At 41.2% G+C, this 25,077-nt stretch overlaps 2 protein-coding genes across 2 annotated transcripts in view; both read left to right on the forward strand.

Annotated features, from left to right (window-relative positions):
- The window catches only part of zc3h3 (zinc finger CCCH-type containing 3), a 60,993-nt gene extending 50,355 nt beyond the window's left edge, over window positions 1-10,638 (forward strand). The window contains exons 10-12 of the mRNA XM_028028456.1: window positions 7,412-7,575; window positions 7,661-7,818; window positions 10,425-10,638. Of these exons, the coding sequence (XP_027884257.1) occupies window positions 7,412-7,575; window positions 7,661-7,818; window positions 10,425-10,471 (369 nt within the window). The 3' untranslated portion in view covers window positions 10,472-10,638. The remainder of the gene's footprint in view (window positions 1-7,411; window positions 7,576-7,660; window positions 7,819-10,424) is intronic.
- A 5,972-nt stretch (window positions 10,639-16,610) lies between these two features.
- On the forward strand, window positions 16,611-20,025 carry mafaa (MAF bZIP transcription factor Aa). The gene is made up of 2 exons (XM_028028958.1): window positions 16,611-18,389; window positions 18,464-20,025. The coding sequence occupies exons 1-2, from the start codon at window positions 17,458-17,460 to the stop codon at window positions 18,522-18,524; spliced, it is 993 nt and encodes a 330-aa protein (XP_027884759.1). The 5' UTR covers window positions 16,611-17,457; the 3' UTR covers window positions 18,525-20,025.
- The last annotated feature ends 5,052 nt before the right edge of the window (window positions 20,026-25,077 follow it).

The following is a 25,077-nucleotide window of genomic DNA, read 5'->3' on the forward strand; positions in this document are numbered from 1 at the left end:
AGATATTCTTGCATATGCATTTTATGCATTTTTATATTTTTGTTAGAATTTTTGTTTTCATCAAGTGATACTGGTGCAAACATTGTTGTAGTTGTTGTTTTTTTCCAACTCATGTTAAATTAAGTGGTGAAGTTTGTTGCATATTCAAATTTTCAGATTTTCTTGACATCCGACATCACTTCAGAGTTCTTCCTTTAAGCTGTGCTCTTCACATGAACATGCAGGTTTATTGTGTAACATGTATAAGGTTCCACTGAAGTTAAACTGAGGCTTAGGTAAACAAGTGGTTTGGTAACCAACACGCTCCCAACACACACACACACACACACACACACACGCCGGGGTGTACATGCCGACACACTGGCAGCAACAGCTGCAGGGGTGCTGGTCCATAATGGCATGACTGTAGTGTCTGAGTGACATATTGAGGGCCTGATGGGTAACAGAAAGCCACTTACACATAACTCGAGATACTTGCGCCGTTCCTCACACACGCACTCTCACCCCCACACACACACAGCATCCCCCCTGTCCTCCTCAAACATCCCCTCTGCTCCTCCCCCTCCTGAGCTTTTACCTCACTTTGTCTCCCTCTTCTGTCTTCCCTCACTGCTCATCTTTGAGTGTGAAACAGATGCTTTTTCACACTGTCAGGCCTCATTTAAATGGTGCGTGGGGAAATGAGGGTATAGAAAACAAAAGGGATATTAATATTTATTCTATTAGCTGAAGTGCTTAGCTCTGTGATTTTCCCCTGTGTGTGTTTGTGCCTGAGTGCTTCTGTGTGTGTGTTTACGGAGTGCTTCGCTGTGAGCCACTGGCGGCTGCATGATGGATAGCAGGCAGTAATTATAGATGGGAAAACTGCTGAGGATGGCACTCTGAGCCGGGCAGGCAGACACTGCAGCAGCTCAGGGGTTAAGTCTGCTCTTCGGCTTCATTCTTTCTCCCCCTCCGTCTCTTTCATCCTGCCTCATTCCAGCTTTGTCTCATCCTCTATCGTGACCAGATCTCCCTAAACTCTCTCCTGCAATGATTTTACTTTTACTTTACAGTTTCTGAGTTTTTCTCATGTGGTCCCCTTAATTCAAGTTTTGTTTTGCCAAATTTCTTTCTGTTAAGATGTTTGGAAACAGGAGTTATTGATTACATCAGATCAAATGTCACTCACCACTCTCAGGTTGTTTAATTTATATTTGATTTTAAACCATTGATATAAATCATTTAATAGTCTTTGGCAGAGATCTCTGACATGCTTTTTAGAGTAAAGAGTCACCAGAATAATGTTTTTTGCACTTTTCCTCCAAGCAGAGTGAAATTAGCAAAAAAGCTTTGTATTTTTTTCTAGGTACAGTGCAGCCTGAAAGATTTCAGTGCTTCACTCTTTACAAATTTTGTTTTTTGATTTTGTTTCAGAATAAGTCTAAGCAAAATAGTCCGTGGTGAGAAAGTGAAACTGTGTGTTTTAGGCTTTATGTTTAGCTTAAACATTAAAAATAAATAGTTCATAAGTATTTACACCCATTGCTATAACACTAAAATCAAGCACAGCTCGATCTTGTTTTCACTGATCATCATCCAGATGTTTCTGACACTTGGTTGGAGTCCATTTCTGCTAAATGCAGAACTAATTTATTTGTATAAGTTCTCAGAGTCTATATTGGAGTAGAAGTATAACAATGAAGTCTAAGCAATTATTTGTAGAAATTTGAGACTTGATTGTTTCAAAGCGCAATTATGCTCTGTGTGCCCATAAATCCCTGTAGTCTCCATTATTTGGAAATATAAGAAGTTTGGAAATCCTTCCTCGATCTGGCTTCCCAATTAGGCTGAGTACTCAGGGAAGAAGAGCCTTGGTCAGAGAAATGATCATGAAGCCAAATGTCACTAAGGCAGAGCTTCAAAGTTAAGGAAGTCGGAAACCAGTCCAGAAGGTTGGCCATTTAATGCACTTCATCAATCAGGCCTTTATGATCGAGTGACTACATAAACTGTTTCTGGTAAGCAGCTGACTGCAGGCTTTACCCAAGCAGCAAGTGTGACTAATTAACCAGCTTATCACATTTGTGTTCCTGCTCGAAGAACAGAATGGCAAGAAGGTGTAATGTTCTGCTCAGTAAGCAATAAAAAGTATTTTTATATTTGTCTGGCTTTTATATTTGTATAAATGTTCTGAAGACACATCTTAAAGGGTAGGTATTATGGAAAATCAACTTTTTTGAGCTTATCATGTTTTAAAGTTGTTCCCTCATCAAACACATTCCTGTAATCTTACTTTGATTTTTGAGAAATCCTTGAGTCTCTTGTGACAGCCATTCAGGGGTGCCTTAACGCTTACTCATGCAAATCATTTTCCCTGTTTACCCAAACTCCGCCTTGAAGCTGCAGTCTTCACAAGACGCCCCCTCCCCCATGTTCCTTCCACACGGTTCCACCAGACTAGCGGCAGCAGCAATTAACACCTGATGAAACTGTGTGTCTTTTGAGCTCCTGAGAACGGCTGTAAAGCTCATCAGTGGACAGCATACAGAAGCATTGCTGTGGTGACGTTCTGAACCCTTCTGTGAAGGGGCACAAGGTTTTTAAAGACACAGAGACCTGTTTAAAGGATACGGCTGTGATGTAAAGTCACATTAATTTTATGTCATGTTTGATATATGCATCATTTTCCTAGCAACTGAAGGAAACACAGGTACCTGATTGTGTTATAAAATGGCACTATTTGCCTGTAAAATACACACCCCTCCCCCTCTTTAATAACATAAAAGAATATCATATAAAGGTTAATCTGTTTACATAATTTGATAAAACTAATAATAGTATATAGATTTATTACAATCAATAGGCATATATAGTTTAAGTTGAATCCAACATTTGTTTACCCAGAAAATTTGAATTTTACATGAGCTTAATAAAAAAGAGAATTTTAACACAGAAATGTTTACCTACTAAAAGGTACAGTATGTACATGTACTGTACTGAATATGCACTCGGTACTTGGTCAGGGCTTTTTTTTTGCATGATTTACTACATTACTGCAGCACAGCATAGAGGTGATTAGTCAGTTGCTCTGCTGGTATGTGAGGGAAGGCCAGGTTGTTCTGAAAAAGGCTTTCAGCTCGACTGCTATCTGTCTTATTACTCTTGACAATGCTTCATATTCCACTATTTTCAGATTTCAGATACAGGACAGCAATGGATCAACCCTAATATATCATCATGCTCAGAACTGGTGGAAGTTCTAATGAGCTTGTTATTGTAGCAACGTTATTTTTACTGAGTTTATAGGGAGCATTTAGTAATTGACGGCTAAATCCATTAAGAATACTAAATTAAACCTTGTGCTGCCCAGTGTTTGATATCCTTTGAAAGTGCAGTAAAACCGAAGCTGAGTTTCACTTTTGGCAGCAGTACTGCACAACAGTTTTTCTTTCTGTTCTCTGCTCTGACACGTCGACTACATCAAACATGGATTCATTTCAATGAATTTAGACGATGCTAATTTGACTCTGATCACAGCCTGCGGTGCAGTGACACAATGAACCCGTATTTTTCTGTGTTTCACTCTTGTAGATGTGGTAATGTATCAATCTGGGCTCATTTATTGTTCCAGCCACTCTGGGTGAACAGCCCTCAATGAGTGTTGGCTAAATGCCTGAGTTGTAAATGCATGTGAGGTCCCTTTTTTATTTTACTGTCTTCGCCATCTCTCAACCTCCCTCCTTCTCGTTTTCTGCCTTGCTTCTTTCACTCCCTCTCTCTTTTCTTTAGCGAATGTGCTGACTCCTCCTGGTTTTGGCCCAGCAGAGAGCCCTCTAATAGGCCCCAGAGACATCCCAGCATTCCTTAAATCAAGTGGAAAATTGTTAACTTGGTGTGGAATAAAGATGTTCTGTTCACTTTAGCTTTTTTCCTCCCATTTCCTCTGTCCCTCTTGCTCTGTCTTTTTATGAAAATGAAGATGTATGGAGCTGCGGATAGTGGACTAAGACACTTTCCGTTTGTCATGCTGCTTCAGGTTTAACCCATCACAGTCCCACACACAAAAAGAAATCTTTATTTTTTAGGCATGCGAAACCTATTAAAAACCTGGATAATAATTCCACATTTAAAAATACCAGATTACAACAAAAGCAACAGTGCCTCACTTGTTGGCATCCTTCTTATTAAAGCCGATTCTCCTCTGGAGCAGCCTTGACCAGTTCTGCCCCAGTCAGACTCATCTCCATTAGCAGATCTTTCCATTTTTTGTATTCACTTCAGGCGTAGCGTAGTCATGCCATTGCACACAATGGATTTGATTGACAGGAAACTGGATTTGTTGTTTGGTCAGTGATTTACGTGACTGCAAACTTCAGTAACATTTCAACCACCACAGTGGATCGGCAGACATGACGTCTGGTCTCAGAGAACTACACTTGTGGCCGCGCGTAATTGTGAGTTTAATCAGGAGCAGCGTTAAGAACACATGCGGAAAGACGCGATTTAACAGCTTTGTAAGGGTTATGTATCTCTGGAGAACATATGACTATTTTAGCACTTTCAACTCAACATTGTAAGTAAGACATTGTTCTTAACTTTTTTTTGTTGTTGTTTGGTTTTATTTGCTGGTAATATGAAGGTTTTAGCTAACAAAATAAATATGAAGCCAGGTTCTACTGGAGGCTAATCACAAAGGTGCAGGTTTTTGTTGAAACTTTTTTTTTTTTCTTCCAATAGATTCCCGGGAGAACTAATGTGTTTTATGTGTATCTCCTTTCTCCCATCTCAACTCTCAGTCAGTGGAGACTGGTGGCTATTCAGAGGTTGAGATGGCAGGAAAAAGACACAAATAAAACACAGTAGCTCCCCCAGGAGTCTGTGGGAAGAAAGCAAAAAATTATGTAAAATGGCATTTATTACAACATTGATGACTCCAAAAGAAAAATAAGCTTTCCACAAAAATCTGCACCATCGTGATTGCTGCTAATATTTCATAATAAGAGCCACACAGTAGATCTGATTATATGTTTGTAATTCAAACTTACATAAAAACATCTAAGGATTTTGACATGTATTTTATGTTTTAGAGTAAGTGGGTAGAATTGTAAATGTTTTTTTAGCCTACCAAAAATAAACATGGCTTAGATCCTTGAATCTTCACATAAAAAAACTCTTTGTGGCATGACATATCAGTCCTGCAGCTACAATGTTTTAGCAGCTGATGCTCATTTCAAGATTTGGTTGCACAGATCTGTGATTGGCTGAGAAGTTTGCAACCATATACCTCTTCCATTAGGTCTACTACAATATCACTGGTACGTTTTTAAAATTATTTTTAGAAAAGTCTTTAGCCAAAGCCATAAAATGATTCGCAACATCTGAGCCTTCGGTGGGTTCAGTAGTGACGTCTGAACCCAACAGAGCATGATTATCATCTCTGACACCTGCAGCAGCAATGATTTGTTTAGTGAAATGTTGCGTCAAAACCACAGGCCTATAAGATGATCCGGAGAAACATTTGACAGCGAACTGATCCACAGCCGCCCTGTCTCCCAGAGGGGGGCAGAAACATGGGTGTGAGGGTGGTGAGAGGGGCTCTGATAGCAGTCTGGGGGCCCCCAAACTCTCCAGAGGGAGTGGACCCAGAGTCCACAATGTTCCTGGAAAATCGATCTCTCCTCTACACACATACACACGCCGGCACACACACACACACTGTGCAGCCTGCACTCCGAAGTGAATATAATTAGCTTCTCTGACAGGTGGGAGGGATCAGATCTCGTGGAGAATGAAGCTACCAATTTACACCCGTATTACACACTCGGACACACCAAGTTGCAAACATGTGTGTGAACGCTCACACTCCCATGCACAGCCCTTTTCTGAATGGTATTAAAATAAACCATTTTTTTCTACATATACCTTTTAAAGATAGTGTGACGGTAAACCAGTTAACTACCAATTAAATTGTTTTAGTGTCAATGGATTTGAACATTTGATATCCAAATAATTTTACTAGAAGGACCTGATTAATCTTTGAAGAACACAATCGAAATGTTGATTAATATGAATTATATTAATATCATATAATTGATTAATATGAAGAAAAAGCAGTTCAGATTTAAACCTAAATTGATTTGAAGCTTTTTTTTTGGTTGGACCCACACTGCACTGCAGACACAATGAACTATTCAAGCCATTGATTCATTTAGTAATTTTTAAATTTGTATCATTTGTCACGTTGTCTTTCTGTCTCATGCCTCTACAGTGTGGCCTTACAACAACAGATCCTGCTGAGTCACGAACAAATCTGTGGTTCAGGCCAGGAAGTTTCTCCAAAAACAACAGCCAGCCTAAAGGACAAGCAAACTAAGATGCTGTCTAGAGCATCCAAATTATCAAGGGACTCCCTTTACTACTTGCATTTTATCATAGTTACAAAAACAAAAAACATTTTATTTGTTAATTGACAATGGTTTTTGAGTTTTTTTTCTAGGATAAATTAATTAAACATTTTTAATTGTTTCAGGATTTAAAGGAATTGGCAGGTTTACATTGTAAAAGTGCAAACCTGTTTTTTTTTTTTTCCCACATAGTTACAGTCTGCCGTGAGTTTAATATTTTCTGTGTTTCAGCTTGGTTTGTTCACAAATACATCTCATCAAATACTGACCCATTATCCGTGATTGCTTTTAAGCTCAGCCAATTAAACTTGGCCTCTTCTCCCAGATTCCTCCAGATCTGTATTAAAACGCTGTTAGTGTTGCTAATGTTCTTAACAGGAAGATGCTCCTAAAATCAGATGCTGCTTTAGACCCTATACAACCTTGGGCCAACCCTGCCAAAAGCTAAACACTTTTCAATGCTCTGTCTCTTACTAAATGAAGTTTAGTGTTGATGTGAGAAAATGTGTTCATTTCCCTACATTGAACCTGGTCAGTAGGAAAAATGTTTAAAATAAAAATCTGCCAATGCATACTTTTTTTATTCATGAGGTTCAGATACACTGATCATGTTTTGCAGCAAAGTCATAAATCGTTTGACATGATGCTAAATAAAAGTGACTGTGCTGGAAGGTGACATGTTGCTGAATTGTGATTGATATTGCACCCAAATTATTTTAACCTCATTTTAAATTAGCCAAAATATTTTTTTAATAAACAACTTGCACAAGAAGCTTACATAGGAAAATAAATTTGATGTTACAAGAGTTTTATCTTTTGCGTTTGCAAACCATGTGTTGTTCAAGGCACTCCCTTTGCAACCACTGGAGAATTTCATCATAGCTACAGCAGTCAATGTAAAAAGAAAGTAATCCTCCTTTACCTTATAAATTTTAACTAGCTTTGCTAAGTTCTGAAAAATAAACAATTGAATGTTTCTGAGAGCAAAGAAAATCCCTAACTTTGAGTGTATCTTTGATCATTAGTGTAAGAAGAAACACACTCTGGTGTGTCCAGACTTCTCCAAGACCGGCTCCTGTCCACGAGGCTCTCGCTGCAAATTGCAGCACCGCCAGCGGGTCAAGCGCAGCGCCAGCAGCACTTCCACCATTCCAGCCAAGAAAAGTCGCTCTAAAGAGCCTATGAAGAGGTTAGAAAGGCATCTTATACCTAACCCTTCACAATCATTGTACTCTTTATTGTGGCCTCTGCAAATCTATCTTTCTTTCTTGTAGGCCTCATCTTTCCGTCGTCATGCCGGAGAACACTCAGGCCGCTTCAGGAAGACCTATTGCGGGTCCTCTGGCTCTACCATCCTTCATCTCTCTGTCCAGCTCCCCAGAGGAGGCAGATGCACCGGATTCACCTCAGGCTGACGCAACACAAGTCAAAGGTATTAACCCTCACAACTTCTTAAATGGTGCAGAAAAACTGTCACAGAGAATGGTCATAAAAAACCTTAAATAGCTAAAACAGCTATGGACACCTGGATATTTAATATCTGTTTTAAGCTCACTGTCAGAGTTAAGTCTGGGTATCAGAGAGTGTTTGAGAAACAGCTATGACCGTTTGGGAGAAACATTAAAGCTAAAGCAGAACTGGACACTGCAACATAGCAGTAGTCCAAAACATTACGCATCTGAAGAAATTTGATGTCCTGTGAGAAACTGAGACTACTTCCACCTTTGTGGAGTGGACAAATTTGGAGGTTTTAAGTCGAAATCTCAACATTCACTCATTTCTGTTAAGTGCTTGCGTACAAGAGTCATCGTCCTCAACAGTTTTATAAGAAATGTCACGTGTATCTACACTGCAGCCAGTGACACTGGAGGAACGCTGCAAATCCAAATCATCCTGTTATTTTATGCGATGGAGGAAGTGGTTATGTGATTGAGCTGCAAACAGATAATGATGATCAGAGTCAGATAACAGAGTGTGATGGAGGTAATAATATTTAGCTTTCGGACTTGACTGAGGCTCGGCTCAGCTCTCTGTTGACAGATTTGACAGATAGAGGATTAGGGTAGAGGCCTCTTCGGCCCAATCAGCCCCTTCCCCCCTCTTTCACCATGATCCTACCGTCCACCTGCTGAAGACACACACCCACATGTACACCCCATTTAGTCTGAGAGGAGCTGTTACTTTATTACTTTGATTTAATAAACACATGAATGCTTGTAACATGAGAGGAACCCAGAAGAAACCAACACATACATGAAGATAACGTCCAGCTCTGATTGGTCAGCTGTGCCAGCCTGCTCGGACTCTGTCTTTACTTCTCAACTCTACTGATATCTTATTTACTTTAACAAGGTTTTAAATAGAAACAGAGCCAACATTTACCAAGTCAGATCATTTTAAAAACACATGCATGTTGGGGTTATTCTCATGATACAATGTATAGTTTTAATCCCAGTTCAGTCCAGGGTACACGTTACAACAAATGTCACCATACAGAACTTTACAAGAGACAGAGGTCCAATTCATGACCAGCAAAATGGATCCAAAACTCAATTTGATTAAATACATTCCAATGCAAAGCAAAGTTAAAGTCCAATTCAGATCCAAGAAAATGTTCAGTTTAATTCATTATGATACAGCAAAATTAAACTGATTATATCATAAAAGTTGATAAAAATTATACCAGTTGATTGAAAATTGAATAAATAAAAGAGCATGACGCAAATGTGGACAGATGTTTGCATTTAGAAAAAAACAATCTATTGCTTTTGCATTTTGTATGCATACATATCTGGGACACAACTTTAAATAAAAGACAATTGTATTCATTTTTTGTTTCATCAAAACTCAAGAAAATGTGTTTAAATGTATTTTAAATAAAGTGCAGCTGGTCTTATTTTCCTCTCTTCTCACCAAAAGCAAGTATTAACAAAAAAAATTGATGTGAAAATTTTGATGTTTCAAAAGACTTGTTGGATTTAAAACAATATGTTTGACATGTTTTAGCAGATACTGTAGTCCAAATCCTTTATGTTTCTTGGCTGCTGCTTGGAACCTCAAAGCTTTTATTCCTGCCACAACCTTTTTTCTGCTGTCCACTCTTCTATCTTCTTTTTAGCCACTACTTTGTTCCCTCCTCTGTATGCTTTGAGCCGCTGTCATTATGAAAAACTCAGACCTTTTCATCCTAATGGTACTGGTGGAGGAAGGCTCTTCTCCAACATTTTTGATGCATATTAGTGTCCATCAACCTCTTAATGTGGTCAAGTTATCTTGTTCATTATCAGAAAAACACTTGATGCTTTCACCTCTGTGCTTGACTGTTGGTATATTTCTCTTCTTCTAAACATGGTGAGTTGACTTTTTGACAAAGAGCTTGTTTTTGATCTCATCTGACCAAAGGAGGAGTATAAAGCATATACAAACCAAAGCAAACTTATTGATTATAAAAGTTAATTTATCTTCTGATCGATGTAGATCCATCACCTGGGACATGACATCTGTAAGTGCATAAATAGAGGGAAACTGAACTTCTCTTTTTTTTTTTTAAGGTGCTTCACTTCTCATCCATAAGGACTCTTGTTCTTATGGGTTTAGAGTATCAGGTTTCTGTTAACCCCATTTTTTAAACACAGTAGTTGAGGATCATTGCAGACACAGAGAGTAGCAATTTTCCTGCTTGTCCCTCCATTCCTGCAGTCCAGCTGCTTTAAGCTCTTAAGTATTACTAATGACTGTGTGCTCCCTGAGTAACACACTGCATCACCCAGAGCCTCATTAAAGGTGGAACTTGGCCAACCAAGCTGCTCTTCACTTTGCATAAACGAGCTCAGGCGTGATGTATCGCTGCACGCTCCTCCGTCCATCGCCGCTATTCTGCTCTCTTCTTCATTTACTCATCAGTTGAGACATCATCACTCAATGTTTCAGCAGGATCTAACGTGAACTAGATTAGAGGTGGTTACACAATACAGCATTTCATTTTTACGAAAGCTCCTTCTCTCATTACTGTTTCCTGTTACTACTTTTGCTCCACAGAGAGAAAGCTGCAGATCAAACCCCGTCTGAAAGACCAGAGAGACTGAAGCTGGAAATATCTGACTGATCTGGGATTTTTTGAGCCCCAGTCCCTTTCACTCAGGGCCCAAAAATGTTATCTTCTGTGGGTGTAAACATATTTTTCATTAATAAATGTTTGTAGTCAAAGTTTTTTGCCCCTCTGTGTATGTTTTAAATAAAGGGAAATAAAACATTGAACTTCAGCCTCATGCTCCTTCCTAGATGTTTCTGTGGTAGTGTTAATGGTTGGTGCTCTGTGGGTTTCTGCTGCGAGCGTCACATGATCCGAGCGTGTTTGTGATAACTTTCATCGGTGAGGTGGTGACAGAAGCAGCCGGCACAGAGGAGACACATGAGCGCAGAGTGACTTCACCCTCGGCCGGCTGCAGAGGGTACTCGCTGCAGACTGGAATCTGTCTCTCTTCTGCCTCATGTGTTAAAATTACAGTTATATTCCAGACATACACAGCAGTCGCACATTTCCATCAACGCTGAAGCCCCATTCAGCCTGGATTAACATATCACACTCTACACAGCATCTTAAACGTTACGAAATTAAACAGATGTTCTAAAACTGGTGGTTAACATGTTCCCAAATAGCAAAGAATGCAGAGTTGGCTTGTTCTGCAGTTACAAAAGAAACATAAAGCATGCTAGAATTAACTTTATGAAGATATTAAATTTTGAATTCCTTTGTGCAAAGTGTAATTAAAAATCTGACTTTTCCTCCTGTCTTAGAAAAACTACGTTAGTAAAACATCTACAGGAAAACTTTCACTTACGACAGAATGTGAATAAGTGAAACATTATTACCTCTTAATTTGGCCCTTATTTGGAGCTGATATGGGCAGAACAAACATTATCTAAGGTTATTTGTTATATCTTTTAGCAGTTCAAAAGAAAATCTTTTATGATGTCTTTTGGTATTAATACCGAGAAGAACTAAGTTGCTGATTGCTACAGTAATCCTATGTTTGTTTAGTACTTCAGCTGTTTTGGAAGAAGTTTATCACTAAATGCCCGTATGAATATCATCGCAATCATAGATTTCTTTAAATTTAAAAAATACAATTTGCTGACTTAAAATCAAAGTGTAGACTCTTTATTTCAAGGACTTGAATTGCATGTTATTTATCTAAAATTTGGCAAGAAAAATTTATTTGGAGACTTGTTGCTGTGTTTGAGGTCATTGTCCTGGTGATGATCCAGTTTGAGCAAGCTTCACCTGTCAGAAAAACGACCTCACATTAGACTGTAGATTACTTTCCAAGAGGATTTCATGGGCCTCTCAATGGCAGCAAGGTACCCAGGTCATGTGTCTGTGAAATAAGCCCAAATCATCACCCCTCACCCACCACCATGTTTGACAGTTGGGATGAGGTCTTAACAAACTTGCATCATTCTGCGATGTTCATCTTAGAGAATTTATTCTTCAGTCGTTTTAAGCAAAACATATTTGTTGAGTGTATTTGTGACTATGCTTTCATGAATTTTAATATATAACATGCAAAATGTGGCCTGTAGAGTCTTAGAAGGAACTTTTTCCTGATAAACTCCCCGCGTCTGTTTTGAATGACTCTACAAGTCGTTTGTGGTGCTAATCCTTTGCTACTTAGACAGATATTAAGATTTTTCCCCCCCCTTCCACCTCGTGAATTTGAGTCAGCATACCGTCCTAGATGCCAGGTCCGGGATTTAAAAGGTTATCAATAACCTAAACAATGCACTCCCAAGCATTTTTGTAGCTGAAAACTTATCGCATTTGTGGTAATTTCACAGTTCAGTGTGACAATGACCAGCTTAACAGCACAAATGCTCTTTTTTGGCTTGTCGTTTTAGGAATGATGCAAGGCTGCTGTAAGCACTGAGCCAGGTAAAATCTGGATTGTCATCTTTAAGACAGCTGACTGGGAAAACTTTTGTTCTTGAACCGGTTGTCATACACTTTTAAACCATGTTGAATCCTTTCTGACAGGATGGAGTCTTGTATGCCTGCCTTTGTATGTGTGTGTGTGTCACTTTTAGCTCGTTTCTTTCTCAGATGTATCGACAGCAGCAAGCAGAGATGGAGAGCTCGACATGTTCCTTAGAAAAGGCAGGAGACAGGGAGCCATCACTCTTCTTTCCTCGCCACCCGTTTCTCTCCCTTCCTCCTCCCCCTCACCCACGTGGCTCTGCTCCTGCGCTGAAGATGTAAGTGCCTTAGACAGATGTCTGCTGCCTCGTGTCTAAAACCCTCAACGCGAGCTGCTGAGCTCGGCAAACTCTAATTAAGATCAATATTTCAATTTTTAGTAAAAGCGCACGAGATGGAGAGGAGTCGGCTGGAGAGAAATCATCAGTCCGCCCAGAGTCAGACAGACAAAAAGAAAGGTCAACCGTGATCCTTCATGGTGTGTAAGAGTGTGTCTTGGACAGGCGGTTTGGCAGAAGGTGTGTGATTTATGAGTTCAAATACTTTTGTGGATTCTTTACAATTTCTTCTACTTATCTTTACCCACTTAAGGTTTATTTTCACCTTGTTAGGAATGGATGAATTCAAAGACTGTAGTTTTGATCAAAGGTTTACAACAAAGTCCATGAGTTTTCAAAAAGGTTGAAGGTGAGATTATTCCAGAAGCTTAATGTTAGTGTATCATTATGTGTTTGGGATCAATTCCTTGTTACATCTAGTTATGTCCAAGTTTCAACTGTTCAGCTGAGTGAAAGTCTAAGAGTTTCCCCTGTACTTAGCAGAACTTCTAAGAACTTAGAGAGTGGCTTTGGGGTTTCAGCATCTTGGTTGGTAGATGTCACAAGGCAGCACAGAGACAGAACTGACAACGATGCACATATCCATACCTATGGACAATTTAGAGAAGCCAATTAACCTGACAACAGTTATGTTTTTGGATTGTCCAAGGAAGCTGGAGTACCCAGAGATAACCCATGGCTGCACAGGGAGAATTTGCAAACTTAACACACAAAGGCCTTTGCCTGGATCCCAGCCCAGGACCTGCTATTCTCTCAGAGTACTCCATCTTCTTCCCACACTCCAAAAACATGACTTTTAGGTTTATAGGTCTCTCTAAATTGTCATTTTGTTTGAGTGAGTGTTAATGGATGTTTGTCCTGTGTCTATTTGTTGTCCTGTGATGGATTGGCAAACTGTCCAGGGTATACCCTGCCTCTTCCACATTGACCACTTGAAACTGGCACCAGACCCCCTGTGACGCTGCAAAGACAAGTTGATATAGATAATGGATGGATAGATGTTAGAGTTTGAATTGACCTACTTTTCCTTATCTCTGCTCTATGCATCTTTCAGACTGGAAAATTATTAAAATCTGTGCATATCTAACATATCGCCTCATTTGGTTTCAGCAGGTCTGTCCCTGAACTGAGTGAAGCTCCTCAAATTTTGCTTTGGTGAGTAGCCTGCAAAGTTATTAAATGATGCAAATCAGTGTTTAGACTTGCAGTTTCTCCATCTTTGAGGCCACAAACATTTTCACTGGTCGGAGGGACAAACATTAAGCTATACCTTAACTCTACTCTGTAAAGAGAGATGACCTTTAACTTTAAATTAAAGCTGATTCCTGCGCTGGAGCATTAGTGACAGAACCCCCTCCATCCCGGCCTGTGATAACCCTGAGCCCCTTCCGGGAGCTGCGATGTGGGGCCACCTTGGCTCTAAAGCCCAGCAACGATCCTCCACCTTGCTGATGTCCGTTTCACTTAAGTCGCCAGAAGTGCATTTGCAGCGAAGTCCTAATATGTAAAGGCACAAAAGAAAAGCCTGACTTCAAATATTTCTGTCCCAAGCTGCGGTCGCAGACACTCCCTTCCCCTCACAATGAATGGACCACCGCAGATCTCCTTAACTGCGCCATTTCAATGCAGACTGCTTAGCTGGCCGTTTGATGGCCAGCTCCAAAAAGCCTCTTCTAATGACTTTGCGCACCTAAACTTGAAATACTTTGATATGATTTCCGTCTCTTCATCTCATATCCTCCTTTTCGTCCCTGCCAGCAGATTTGAAGCAGGGAAAGGAGGAGGAGGGGATATATTTCATGACCGCTTCGGACTGGAAATTAAGCTCAGCAGCTGCGCAAGGCTTTCCTCTCCACATCTGACCAAGTTAAACTTACTGCCACCTGTTTTTTTACACTGATCGGCACTTTATTCCTCGGATATATCGCCCGCTGAGTATGTGTCCCTCGGGGCCCCGGGGCGCTGCTGAAAAGGCTAAACGGGTCAGGCGCAGCGACGTCCCTGTTTAAGTCGTGCTCCCACGATGCTTATCAGTGGTATCGACATCCTGCCCCTCCACCCCATCACCTGGAAGCTGCCCGGACCCAGAAATGAAAAACACAGAGAGAGAGACGGATGTGTCCCGGATAGAGCCGGGCAGCGGTGCAGCTTAATTATCCGTCGATCCGCAGAGATGAGGCGGGGGATGCGATCTGTGGTTAATTGGGAATGAAAACCTGCTGGGACTGTCCAATCATACTTAACCCACGCGCAGCCACGGCTCCACGCAGACTTGCGGAAATGCAGATTGATTTTTTTATTCCTCTGGCAGAGGGCCGCAGATCGATCAGTGATTGATAGATTTGCTGGTTTGTGGTATCAGAGGCCCTAAAGGAGATAAGTGGATATAAAAAGCAACGGTTTATACAGCTAGAGAACAAAAGTGGGAATACTCTATAGATCACAGCTTTAAAATTGGGAAGTTTACCTTTGAGATGCACAAATTTAATTATATATTTTTTCTTCTTCATTGAGTTTTGATCGGTAATCGGATGATCAACTAGCCTATACTGCAAAATGTGACAGTTTATCCTCTGAATAATAAAAGAACCAAAACTAACAACACCAGTCTATTTGCACTTTGATGCACTTCCGATCTAATAAAGATCAGGGATAATGTCGCAGTAAATTAAAATATAATCGAAAAGTCAGATTTTTTCCGTGTAAATCATTCTATATAGTTTCACTATGCAGACTGACCTTTCTAAAGTGTTTGTTTCTGTTAACTTTAATGATTATCATTTACAGATAATGAAAACCAAAAATTTAGTTTGTTATAAAATCTGAATATTAAAACCATTAAAACTATTTAATGCAAAAATGTTGTTTTTTTTTCACTATTATGGGAAAGATTGCTGAATCAGCATCATTTGCATTTTCCAGAATGATGACAAGACACAAAATACTATTGCTTGGCAAGCTCACTGGTCATAGACTGCTGTACCTAGGTATATTAATAGAAAGTTGAGTGGAAGGAAAAAGTGTGGATATGTGCAGAGTTAGTGCCTCAAATCTGTGACATTCACTACAACAGTTAGTTCTTGTTACAATATCCTTTGACCAGAAACTTTATAATCATATTTTCAATGGCAATTAGAAATACAACTTACTGATTTAAGGTCTAGAAGAAGAGTGAACAAAAACAAAAAAAGAACACAAAATCCAAGTTGTTTCAAGTTCAATGTGAAGTTCCCACAAAGTCCAAAGCCATTGTTTCATTCTGGTAATGTATCATCAATAAACGCATCCACAATCATGAAGCAAATTAACATATTTCCAATATGCATAATACTGCAACACAGCAATACTAAAGTCCAAGATAGTAATTTCGAAGATTTTAAGTATTTATACAATTTATTTTCACATGTCATCCTAACCTCAAAGTTTAACTTTACTGAGCTCAACTTTACTTTTCGGAGTGTGCATAAATTCATTCATCTACGTTTACTTTTGTAAAGACCGATTTAGCCTCTATTTATCCAATGCTCTGATTTACTGCACCTAAGATGTTTTTTTTGTTGTTGTTGTTGTTTGTTTGTTTTGTTTTTGTTCAGAGTGAAGTTATTTTTCTTCCAGAGGTTTCCCTGGTGTCTGGCCCGCGCTCCACCGTGCAGTAGCGCCTGCTCGGTCACTAGAGGGGGGATCTGCTGCACCTGTTTTCCCTGCATGTATGCATGCATGCGCGCTCCGCTTCTCTCGCCTTCTTCGGTTTCGTTCGGCTATCCTCGGACGGAGCAAGCAGCTTCAGTTAAACCACGCGCCAGCGGTGTCCTCCCATTGGCCTGTCGCCTCTCCGTGTGGGAGGGTCGGCAGTGAGGGGAGGGCGGGACGCACCGTTTATAAGAGGCTGCTTCCCAGCGCCTCGCTGATACTGCGTGGTTCTCACCGGGAAGCTTTGGGGTGCATTAAGAAGGCAATTAGAAACAAAGCAAAGTGGAATTTCTCACCTCTTGTGTACAATTTTACACACAATCAACACGTTAAGGTCAGGAACGCGACCCGGCGAGGGGGACGATGCCATCTTCAAGTAGAAATATGGACTGAGGACAGCAACAAGGAGCAGCTTCTGTCTCCAAGTAAGACCTCCAACTTTCATGCTTCATCTCAGACTTTTATGAACTTTGAGAACAGGCGTGCCTGCAGAACAGAGTTTGGATTCCTGGGACTGTTGACACACTTTTACGCACGCCCGCGCACGGCTCGATGTGACCGAGTGCGAAACTTTTGAAGCTGGGCCAAGCTGCGGTGACTAGAACTGCAGAAGGAAACGACCGATGGTTGGAAACTAATTCTGACCAACAAAAACAGAACAACAGAGGGCAATAAAACAGGGGGCGCTCTGCAGAGGTGAAGCGAGGACAACACAAGCTGGTGTCTCCAAATTCAGCGGGCTCCAGTTTCAGCCGCTCCGGGGGCTCCTGCTATTAAAGCCTTCGTCTGACCTGGGATAAGTTGTCAACAAGAGCTGCGAGTGGAGGCGAACTGGCAGGTGTACAAGTTCATTTACATGCAGACGTATATTCACTCCGCTATATATAGAAGTGGCCTGTGGAACTAGCAGCCTTAAGAAGTTTCTCCTCCCACCCAACGGGCCTGCAGCAGTTCCACGCACCAGGCGTGTGCGTGTACCTATATATACACCATACAGGCTTTAAATTCCCTCTGCAATTTGCCCGCTGTCGGTTTGGCTGTGAGGCCGGGAGTCGTCGCATGGACTGACATGGCCACCGACCTCGCCATGAGCGCAGAGCTGCCTAACAGCCCTCTGGCCATCGAGTACGTCAACGACTTCGACCTGATGAAGTTCGAGGTGAAAAAGGAGCCGCTGGAGGCCGACCGCTTCTGTCACCGCCTGCCGTCCGGCTCACTGTCCTCCACCCCGATCAGCACACCCTGCTCCTCCGTGCCTTCCTCGCCCAGCTTCTGCGCCCCGAGTCCGGGCGCGCAGCCCAACCAGGGCCTCCCCGGCGGCGTCAACGTCGGCAGCAACAGCAACAACAGCAGCGGCAACAACAATCACAGCAACGCGGGCAAGCCTCAGCTGGAGGACCTGTACTGGATCCCCAGTTACCAGCATCACATCAACCCGGAGGCGCTCAACCTGACGCCGGAGGACGCGGTCGAGGCCCTCATCGGGAACGCGCACCATCATCACCACCACCACCAGGCCTACGAGGGCTTCCGCGGGCAGCAATACGTCGGAGAGGACCTATCCGCGGCCTCGGCTGTGCACCACCATCAGGCCCACCACCACCACCATCACCACCACCACGGCCACCACACCCGCTTGGAGGACCGCTTCTCGGACGAGCAGCTGGTGAGCATGACGGTACGGGAGCTGAACCGGCAGCTGCGGGGCTTCAGCAAGGAGGAGGTGATCCGCCTGAAGCAGAAGCGGCGCACCCTGAAGAACCGCGGCTACGCGCAGTCCTGCCGCTTCAAGCGCGTCCAGCAGCGGCACATGCTGGAGACGGAGAAGTGCACCCTGCAGAACCAGGTGGAGCAGCTGAAGCAGGACGTGGCGCGCCTCGTCAAGGAGCGGGATCTGTATAAGGAGAAGTATGAGAAGCTGGCCAGCCGGACCTATAACTCCGGCGGGCCCGCGAACACGAGAGATCCGTCCGGGAAACAGGCCAGCACCGAGTTCTTCATGTGAGAGAGACATTACCGCGCTCACCTCCACACTCTTCTGACTCTAATCGATCTTTTCTGATTTGTGTTTACAGTTATTCCTCAACAACAACAACAACAAAGACTTTAAATCTCATCTTCTTAAATAAAGGTTAGGTGCGCACAAGCGTCACGTCTGTGAGTCTTAAAGATGTTAAACTTCTGTAAGTCCACAACAAACAGTCAGGTCGGCACATGGGATCACTTTCAGGCTGCAGACTCCTCTCCTGTCAGAAGTCTTATGAACCAATGACTGTCTTAATCCAGAGAGAGCGCCGGGTTTGTGTTAGAACCAGGCAGAAGCAGCAGCAGCACAGACTGCAGGAGGAGAATGCGCTGTGGTGCAGAGACTCTCAGTAATGCAAGTGTAATAGTTGCCCCCCTCCTCCCCCCTTCCCTCATCCTTTTGCAACCCTGCATGCAGGACATGTATGGTAACCTCCAGCCAAAACCCCATCCACATATGTATGGAAAGCATGACCCATGGGTTCTCCCCAGCCATCCTTTCACCCCTCAGCCATCAGTAAGGCCTGGGTATGCAGAAAAAGCCCCCCCTCTCCGCCCCCATGAGAGGTGCAAAGAACTGCGGACTGAAATGCAAAAACAATCTGCTTCACTGCGAAACACATGGATGCGTCTTTACCTGCTGTTTTCAATCAGTTTTTTCTATTGTTTTAAAAAAGAAAAGAAAAATGACAAAAAGAGATTACCTGAGCCAGATTTTAGACTGTATTTATTTCCACCTGTACATAATGTGTAGAGAAAAAAAAAAAAAACAAACAAAAAAAAACAACAAAAAAAAAAAAACAAGCAGTGATCTGTGTTATTTTACCTTCTCTCTTTTTAAGGCTTTTGTTGCTTGGATTCTTCGAAATGTCTTAATCCAAAAATGTTTGTATGTTACAGCATGCAAATTGTCTGTGGTATCCTCCTCCTCTTGCTGAACATGTTGAACCTGCACTAATGAGCAAACTGGAGAAATGTTTCTGTTTTTAACCTGGATGTAAATTTGATTTCAAGGATGGAAAAGGACTGCTGCTAAAACTCTATGCACCAATCTGAAGATTAAAAAGACTTAATGATTTATTTTCTCTCTTTTTTATTTTTATGGTAAATAATGAAAAATGTTGCGGGGCCTGCGGGGTTTCCCCTGCAGCCCCGACGTCTTAAAGCGAGCTGAAGGGGAGGATGCTTGATTGTTAGAAAAAACGGGACATTTTTGCTTGGTGGTACACAGCTGATCATTACCCTGTCAACAGAAAACGTTCGTGTGTTATCTGCTGCCTAAGATATATGTGCAATATTGTGCAGAAGCGCTCTGGTGTTTGTGGAAAAACAAAACCGAGGATTCATGTTCCCGCCAAATATCTCGGCCAATTAAAATAAATAAATAAATAAATAAAAAATTTTAAATTGAATTTGATTAATGGTGATTTGATCTGTCTCAAGACTCAGGCTTCTGCACAGTGCTGTGGATGTATATCTGTACATATGATTTCTATACTTATCCGACGGACCTGTCCTGACGTGTCAACAAGTGGAAAAATCTGCAAAGTGGAAAAAAGTTTGTTGAGAAACTCATGTTTTCATAATGTTTAATAAAAAGTTCTGTCCCAAATTTGTGGCGCGGCTGCTGTCTGTCGTTGTTACAGCGAAATATGTTGTCCAAATATCTAAACTAATTGGAAAACAATTAAACAAGTAAAACTTAAATGAGTTGAAGTTTCAGAAATTCACATTTCTGAAACTTACGAAATGTTAAGTTTCTGGACCCCTCTTGCTGATGGAGGGGAGTTTTTTAAAGGCAATGAGCGACATGAAAACTTTATTTGGTTTTGGAACAATTAAACAAAACGAAAATTGAACATTTTTAAATAATATATATTATTTACTGCTCGTTAACAGAAAATAAATGTCATTTGCAGCTGTAAGCGCAACTTAAAACATTCGTTCTGAATAGTTTTATATCACAGCGGATTACATTTTAATTTAAATATATTTTTAGACGATTGTTGAAAAGAAGGATATTAATAAAAAATATGGATAACAAAAATTTCGCGCATAAAAAGCTATTATTATTTATTATTCAAAGATTTATTTATTTTATCCTTTTTTTTTCTCCACATTTTTTTTTGTCTCATTTTAGTATTTTAGAGGCTACGGCTGTACTCGGAGCCGGTGATGGAGCTTCTCTCCGCGGGCCGCGCTGACTCTCTCACCCCGCCGCAGACTGCAGGATGTTGGGGCAGCAGGTGCTCTGACCTCCTGCAACACTGCCCTGATTTTCAGATGCAAGTGTGTGTGTGTGTGTGTGTGTGAGTAGGACCGGACCATATAAAATGCGGCCACTTCTCTGTAGCGGTTCCGGCCGCTTATTTACGGGCCTCCGCGCACCTCAAAAGTCGGTGATCGATGTTGGAAGCCCGGCTGGTTCATTACTCTCTGCCCGCCTGCTTCCTCTGAACCACTGAACACGTGTTCCACGGGGGTAACTTTGTATGACACCTTAGTGGTCCGTGCGTGGCGTGGGATGCATGCATGCACGCACGCACGCGCTCTCGTGCCTGTGCCAGCGCTAAATAAAGCTGTTTGTTGGCGCTGGATGGCGCACAGCGCAGCTTGAGACGAGTGTCAGCCCGAGTTGGTGCTGATGTGACACCGCCGTCAGACCCGGCGGCTTGTGGCTCACTTCAAACACGGATAATAAACCGCCGTGAAGGAGTGTGTGATTGGGAAATGGTGTGTGTGGGTGTATTGGAGTGTGTACGTGAGTGTTCTGAGACCTCTGGGTGGGTGCAGATCAGTGATCCGCTACAGCAGCTATATCTGTGATGTGGCTTTTTTTAGTCAGAAGTTCATCATCATTAATAATTATTGGATAAGGTGCAGTTTGAGGCTAGATTGTTGTTGTTGATATTGATTTATCTGCTGTTTTATGTTTGTAAATATACATTCTTAAGTTATGTGTGAGTGCTGTCAGCCTTTGTCACTGTGCCAAACTGAAATGTGTTTTTATTATGATTAAAATCACATTAAAAAGCCATTTTAGGCTACTTTACATTAAAACAAACTGTTCAAAATGAAACATTTAACCTAACTCCGTCCAATCTGAAGTAATGTATGTGGCATCCACGTTCGGATCAACTCTCAAGTAAATCCTCACTAAAACCAAACTCGGTAAGTTAAAACAGTCTGTAAAAAAGTCTCTGTCTGAGGAAATCTGTGGATTTAGAGATGATCTTCAGTCTGTTCCTGATGTATAAAAATTGCTCTTTTTGTTTACTTGCTGTACAAGCTTCTACACTTTTAATTTGATGAAACATAATTTCCAATTAATATATTTTTAATATATGCCAATCACTATAATAATATCTTATTGCTGATTGCTTCAAATAAAAAATGCTGCCTTTTCTTAGTTTAAAATCAGTCAGTTTCCACTTATCGCCCATGGAGAGATGATAAAGATGAATGTTTTTGGCTGATTTGACTGCATGCATCTTTCTCATCTCTGCACTTTAACTCTCCAAATTAAATAATTTGCTGAGTCTCTTTATGAGCTGAACGTTCAGCTTTGAGTTGAAATCTTAATTTTCTCCTAATATCTCTTCTCCTGCTCCCTCCTTTCTCTCTTTCTCTCCTCTCCAGCCTCTCCATCACTCTACTCCTCCTGCTGCTTTTGCTGACTCAGAGGAAACGTTGAGCTGTGTGACAGCCGTCACCTCGCACACAGACGGGGTACTGTGGGTGTGTGTGTGTGCACCTGGAGCAGGATGTGGTGGTATGCAGTGGACTATTGGGGCTCACTCTGTATGTGTGTGTGTTATATGTGGGTGTGTGTGTGGAAAAGAGAGATATCACTGTGACTACTCTGAGGGCTTTTCTTTCTATAAATCAGGGCAGAGTCCATCTGAGCTCAAACAAAGCGAGTGAGGAGGGATGGAGAGAAACAGAGATGGAAGCGGAGGGGGGGCTGCGGTGCGTCTCTGGCGTCTGCTGCTGCTGAGATTCGACACAGTCAGCGTCTCTTCGGCTCGGCTTACCTACAGTATGCCTACACACACACACACACGCACACACACACACACACACACACACACACACACACACATCATAAACAGAGTGCAGACAAACAGCAGCTGATGGATTCACATCCTTTTAATCAAACTGATAATGACCTCCTTCCCTTCGTCGTTTCACTGCTGCTGCACGACGTTCTCCGAAGCTGTGGGGGATATTTATTGGTTCTGTGAATTTGTTTTCAGCACAAAGTTTGCTTGATGGCTTCACAAGTCCTGAAACAGTTTTTTTTTCTTTTTTTCCTATTTTTCTGTCTGAGGCATAAGCTGTATCATGTTATTGGCTGTGATACTGTATCCACCAAGATTCTGTCAAATGCTCCCAGGATGCTCTCAGAATTTGGGAAAGCCTCTCTTTTTCTTTTATGGTGCTTGGAAAAAACAAACTGTGACAGTAAGATAGTCCAACTCTTTAAAGGTTGGACTAAAGTCCAACCTTTAGTCTAAAGGTTTTTTCTTTCTTTTTCAGATCATTAAAAAGTGTTTTTGCCTGTATTTGCGTATTAATTATTTGGTATTGTGAAATTTTATGCAATTTTCTACCATCTTAACATTGTAATTCTTTTCCGTCACATCTGGATGTTTTTACCCTCATGACCAAATTTTTTTCACACATTTAACTGAGCTCTTATTTAGTGTTTGCTCATACAGCTTTTAGTGTTAAAGCCCTTCACTAATTTGACTTTGCTCATCATCTACTCAGCTGAGGAGATGACTGGAACCACCCTTCCTCATGACTTTAGTTTTAGCTAAACTTTACATTTTTTATATAACAGAGATGATCTGAACCTGCAACTCTCCTGATGCCACCAGGTTTATTTAGAAATCTGTGAAACACGTCAAAGTTTCTAAAAGTGAATGATCTCGTTCCGATAGTTTGTAACTCCGTAACTTTTCAACATAACCCACAGTTGAAGCCACAGAATTTACAGAATTAAACTGAAGTCATTCTTGTATTTTCCTGCTTTGATTATTTCTCTGCATCTCTTAGACCTTGAACACAAACAGCTTCCAGCAATCAATACTCTTATCAAACATTTGGGATCTGTCTCTTTCTGTAACATGAATATGTTTTGAAAAAAAATAATGTCTTTTTCATGATGGCCTTCTAATGCTGAGTGCAGGCAGATTGAGGAATAGAGAGAAAGGTGAATCAAACCTGCTTGTTGTTTCTTCACTGTATCGTTTTAATTTTGTTCACCATCTGATCTATGAAGCTACAGCAGGTCTTGTGTTGTGAACCTTCATGCACAAGTAGAGACGGAGCCTAGCATATCCATGAGGATTACTCTTTGGTGTAGCTTATAATTCAGTTCTGATTTCCAAAGAGAAGGAATATCTAACATTTATCCCTGTTGAAAACAAGCAGTTCACTTCCTGGAAAGATGACTATAATGCCAGTTGAACAAGTGTGGTAGTTACGTAACCTCTTTTGCCTTTCGACTTCACTTTTTTCCTCTTCAAACTTTTCATTTAAAGTAAATATCTTCTGCTTAATTCAGGGTCAGATCGTGGGGGCAGCAGCCTTAGCAGAGACCCAGGCTTCCTTCTTCCCAGCTACATGGGCCAGCTCCTCTGGGGAAATCCCAGCACTGGGTCTCTTCTCGATGGGACGTCCCAGGAACATCTCAGCAGGTAGGCATGCAGGAGACATCCAGACACCTGAGCCACCTCAACCAGCTCCTCTCCATATTTAGGATCAGCCGCTCTACTCTGTGTCTCACCTATGTCTAAACCAGAAACTCATTTTGGGCACTTGTCTCTACCCAGAGCTATTGACCTTAGATGAGGGTAGAAATGTGGATCCAACAAGAAATCAAGAGGTTTGAGTATCAATTTTGAAACAAAAAAAAAACCCAAAAGAGTTTTTATTTATATTTTGTTTTAAAAAGATGGCATGTCAAAATGTTTTCATTCTATTTTCAAAAATCTGTGGAAGAACCTTGTTTGGGATAATTATTGCACTTTTCTTGTAGTTGCTGAGCAGCTTTCTGCATACTTCCACTTTAGTTTTGGCTTCCAGATGTTGAAAGATCTCCTTTCCATCACCCTAACCTTTGCCTTTCTCTATAGATTCTCTATCACATTGCAATCAGCACTCAAGCTGAGTCACTTTTAAATATTAATTATTTCTGGTCAGAAGAAACATATTGGTAAATTTAAAAGATGAGCTTACACCTTTATCTGCCAGGAGTATGAATAATTTTTGGCTCATCTCTAGATATTTTCTAATGATTGTTATGGAGTCTTACTGACATCAAGACCATCCTCTCTGTTTTCTAACGGTATTTAATTGGCTTCTCATCCAATCTTGTCTATTCCAATTCTGATAATAAAAAAAGATTTTCATTACTTTTACTAACTACACAGCACATACAGACAATAAAAAGTTAGCAGCTATTTTAACAAAGTCATGTCTGACATACGTAGCTCAACTACTGCCTACTTTCTTTACTCATTAAGAGTATTTTTATAACCTGCATCTTGAACATTTTAGCTTCAACTATGTCACTGTTTGTTGTGGATTTAGAGTTTAATTTTTATGTATTTATTTATTTTTGTATGTTTTCTCTGGTCATCTTCAGTTTTTTGTC

This window comes from Xiphophorus couchianus, chromosome 9, assembly GCF_001444195.1.
Source record: "Xiphophorus couchianus chromosome 9, X_couchianus-1.0, whole genome shotgun sequence".
Lineage (NCBI taxonomy): Eukaryota > Metazoa > Chordata > Actinopteri > Cyprinodontiformes > Poeciliidae > Xiphophorus > Xiphophorus couchianus.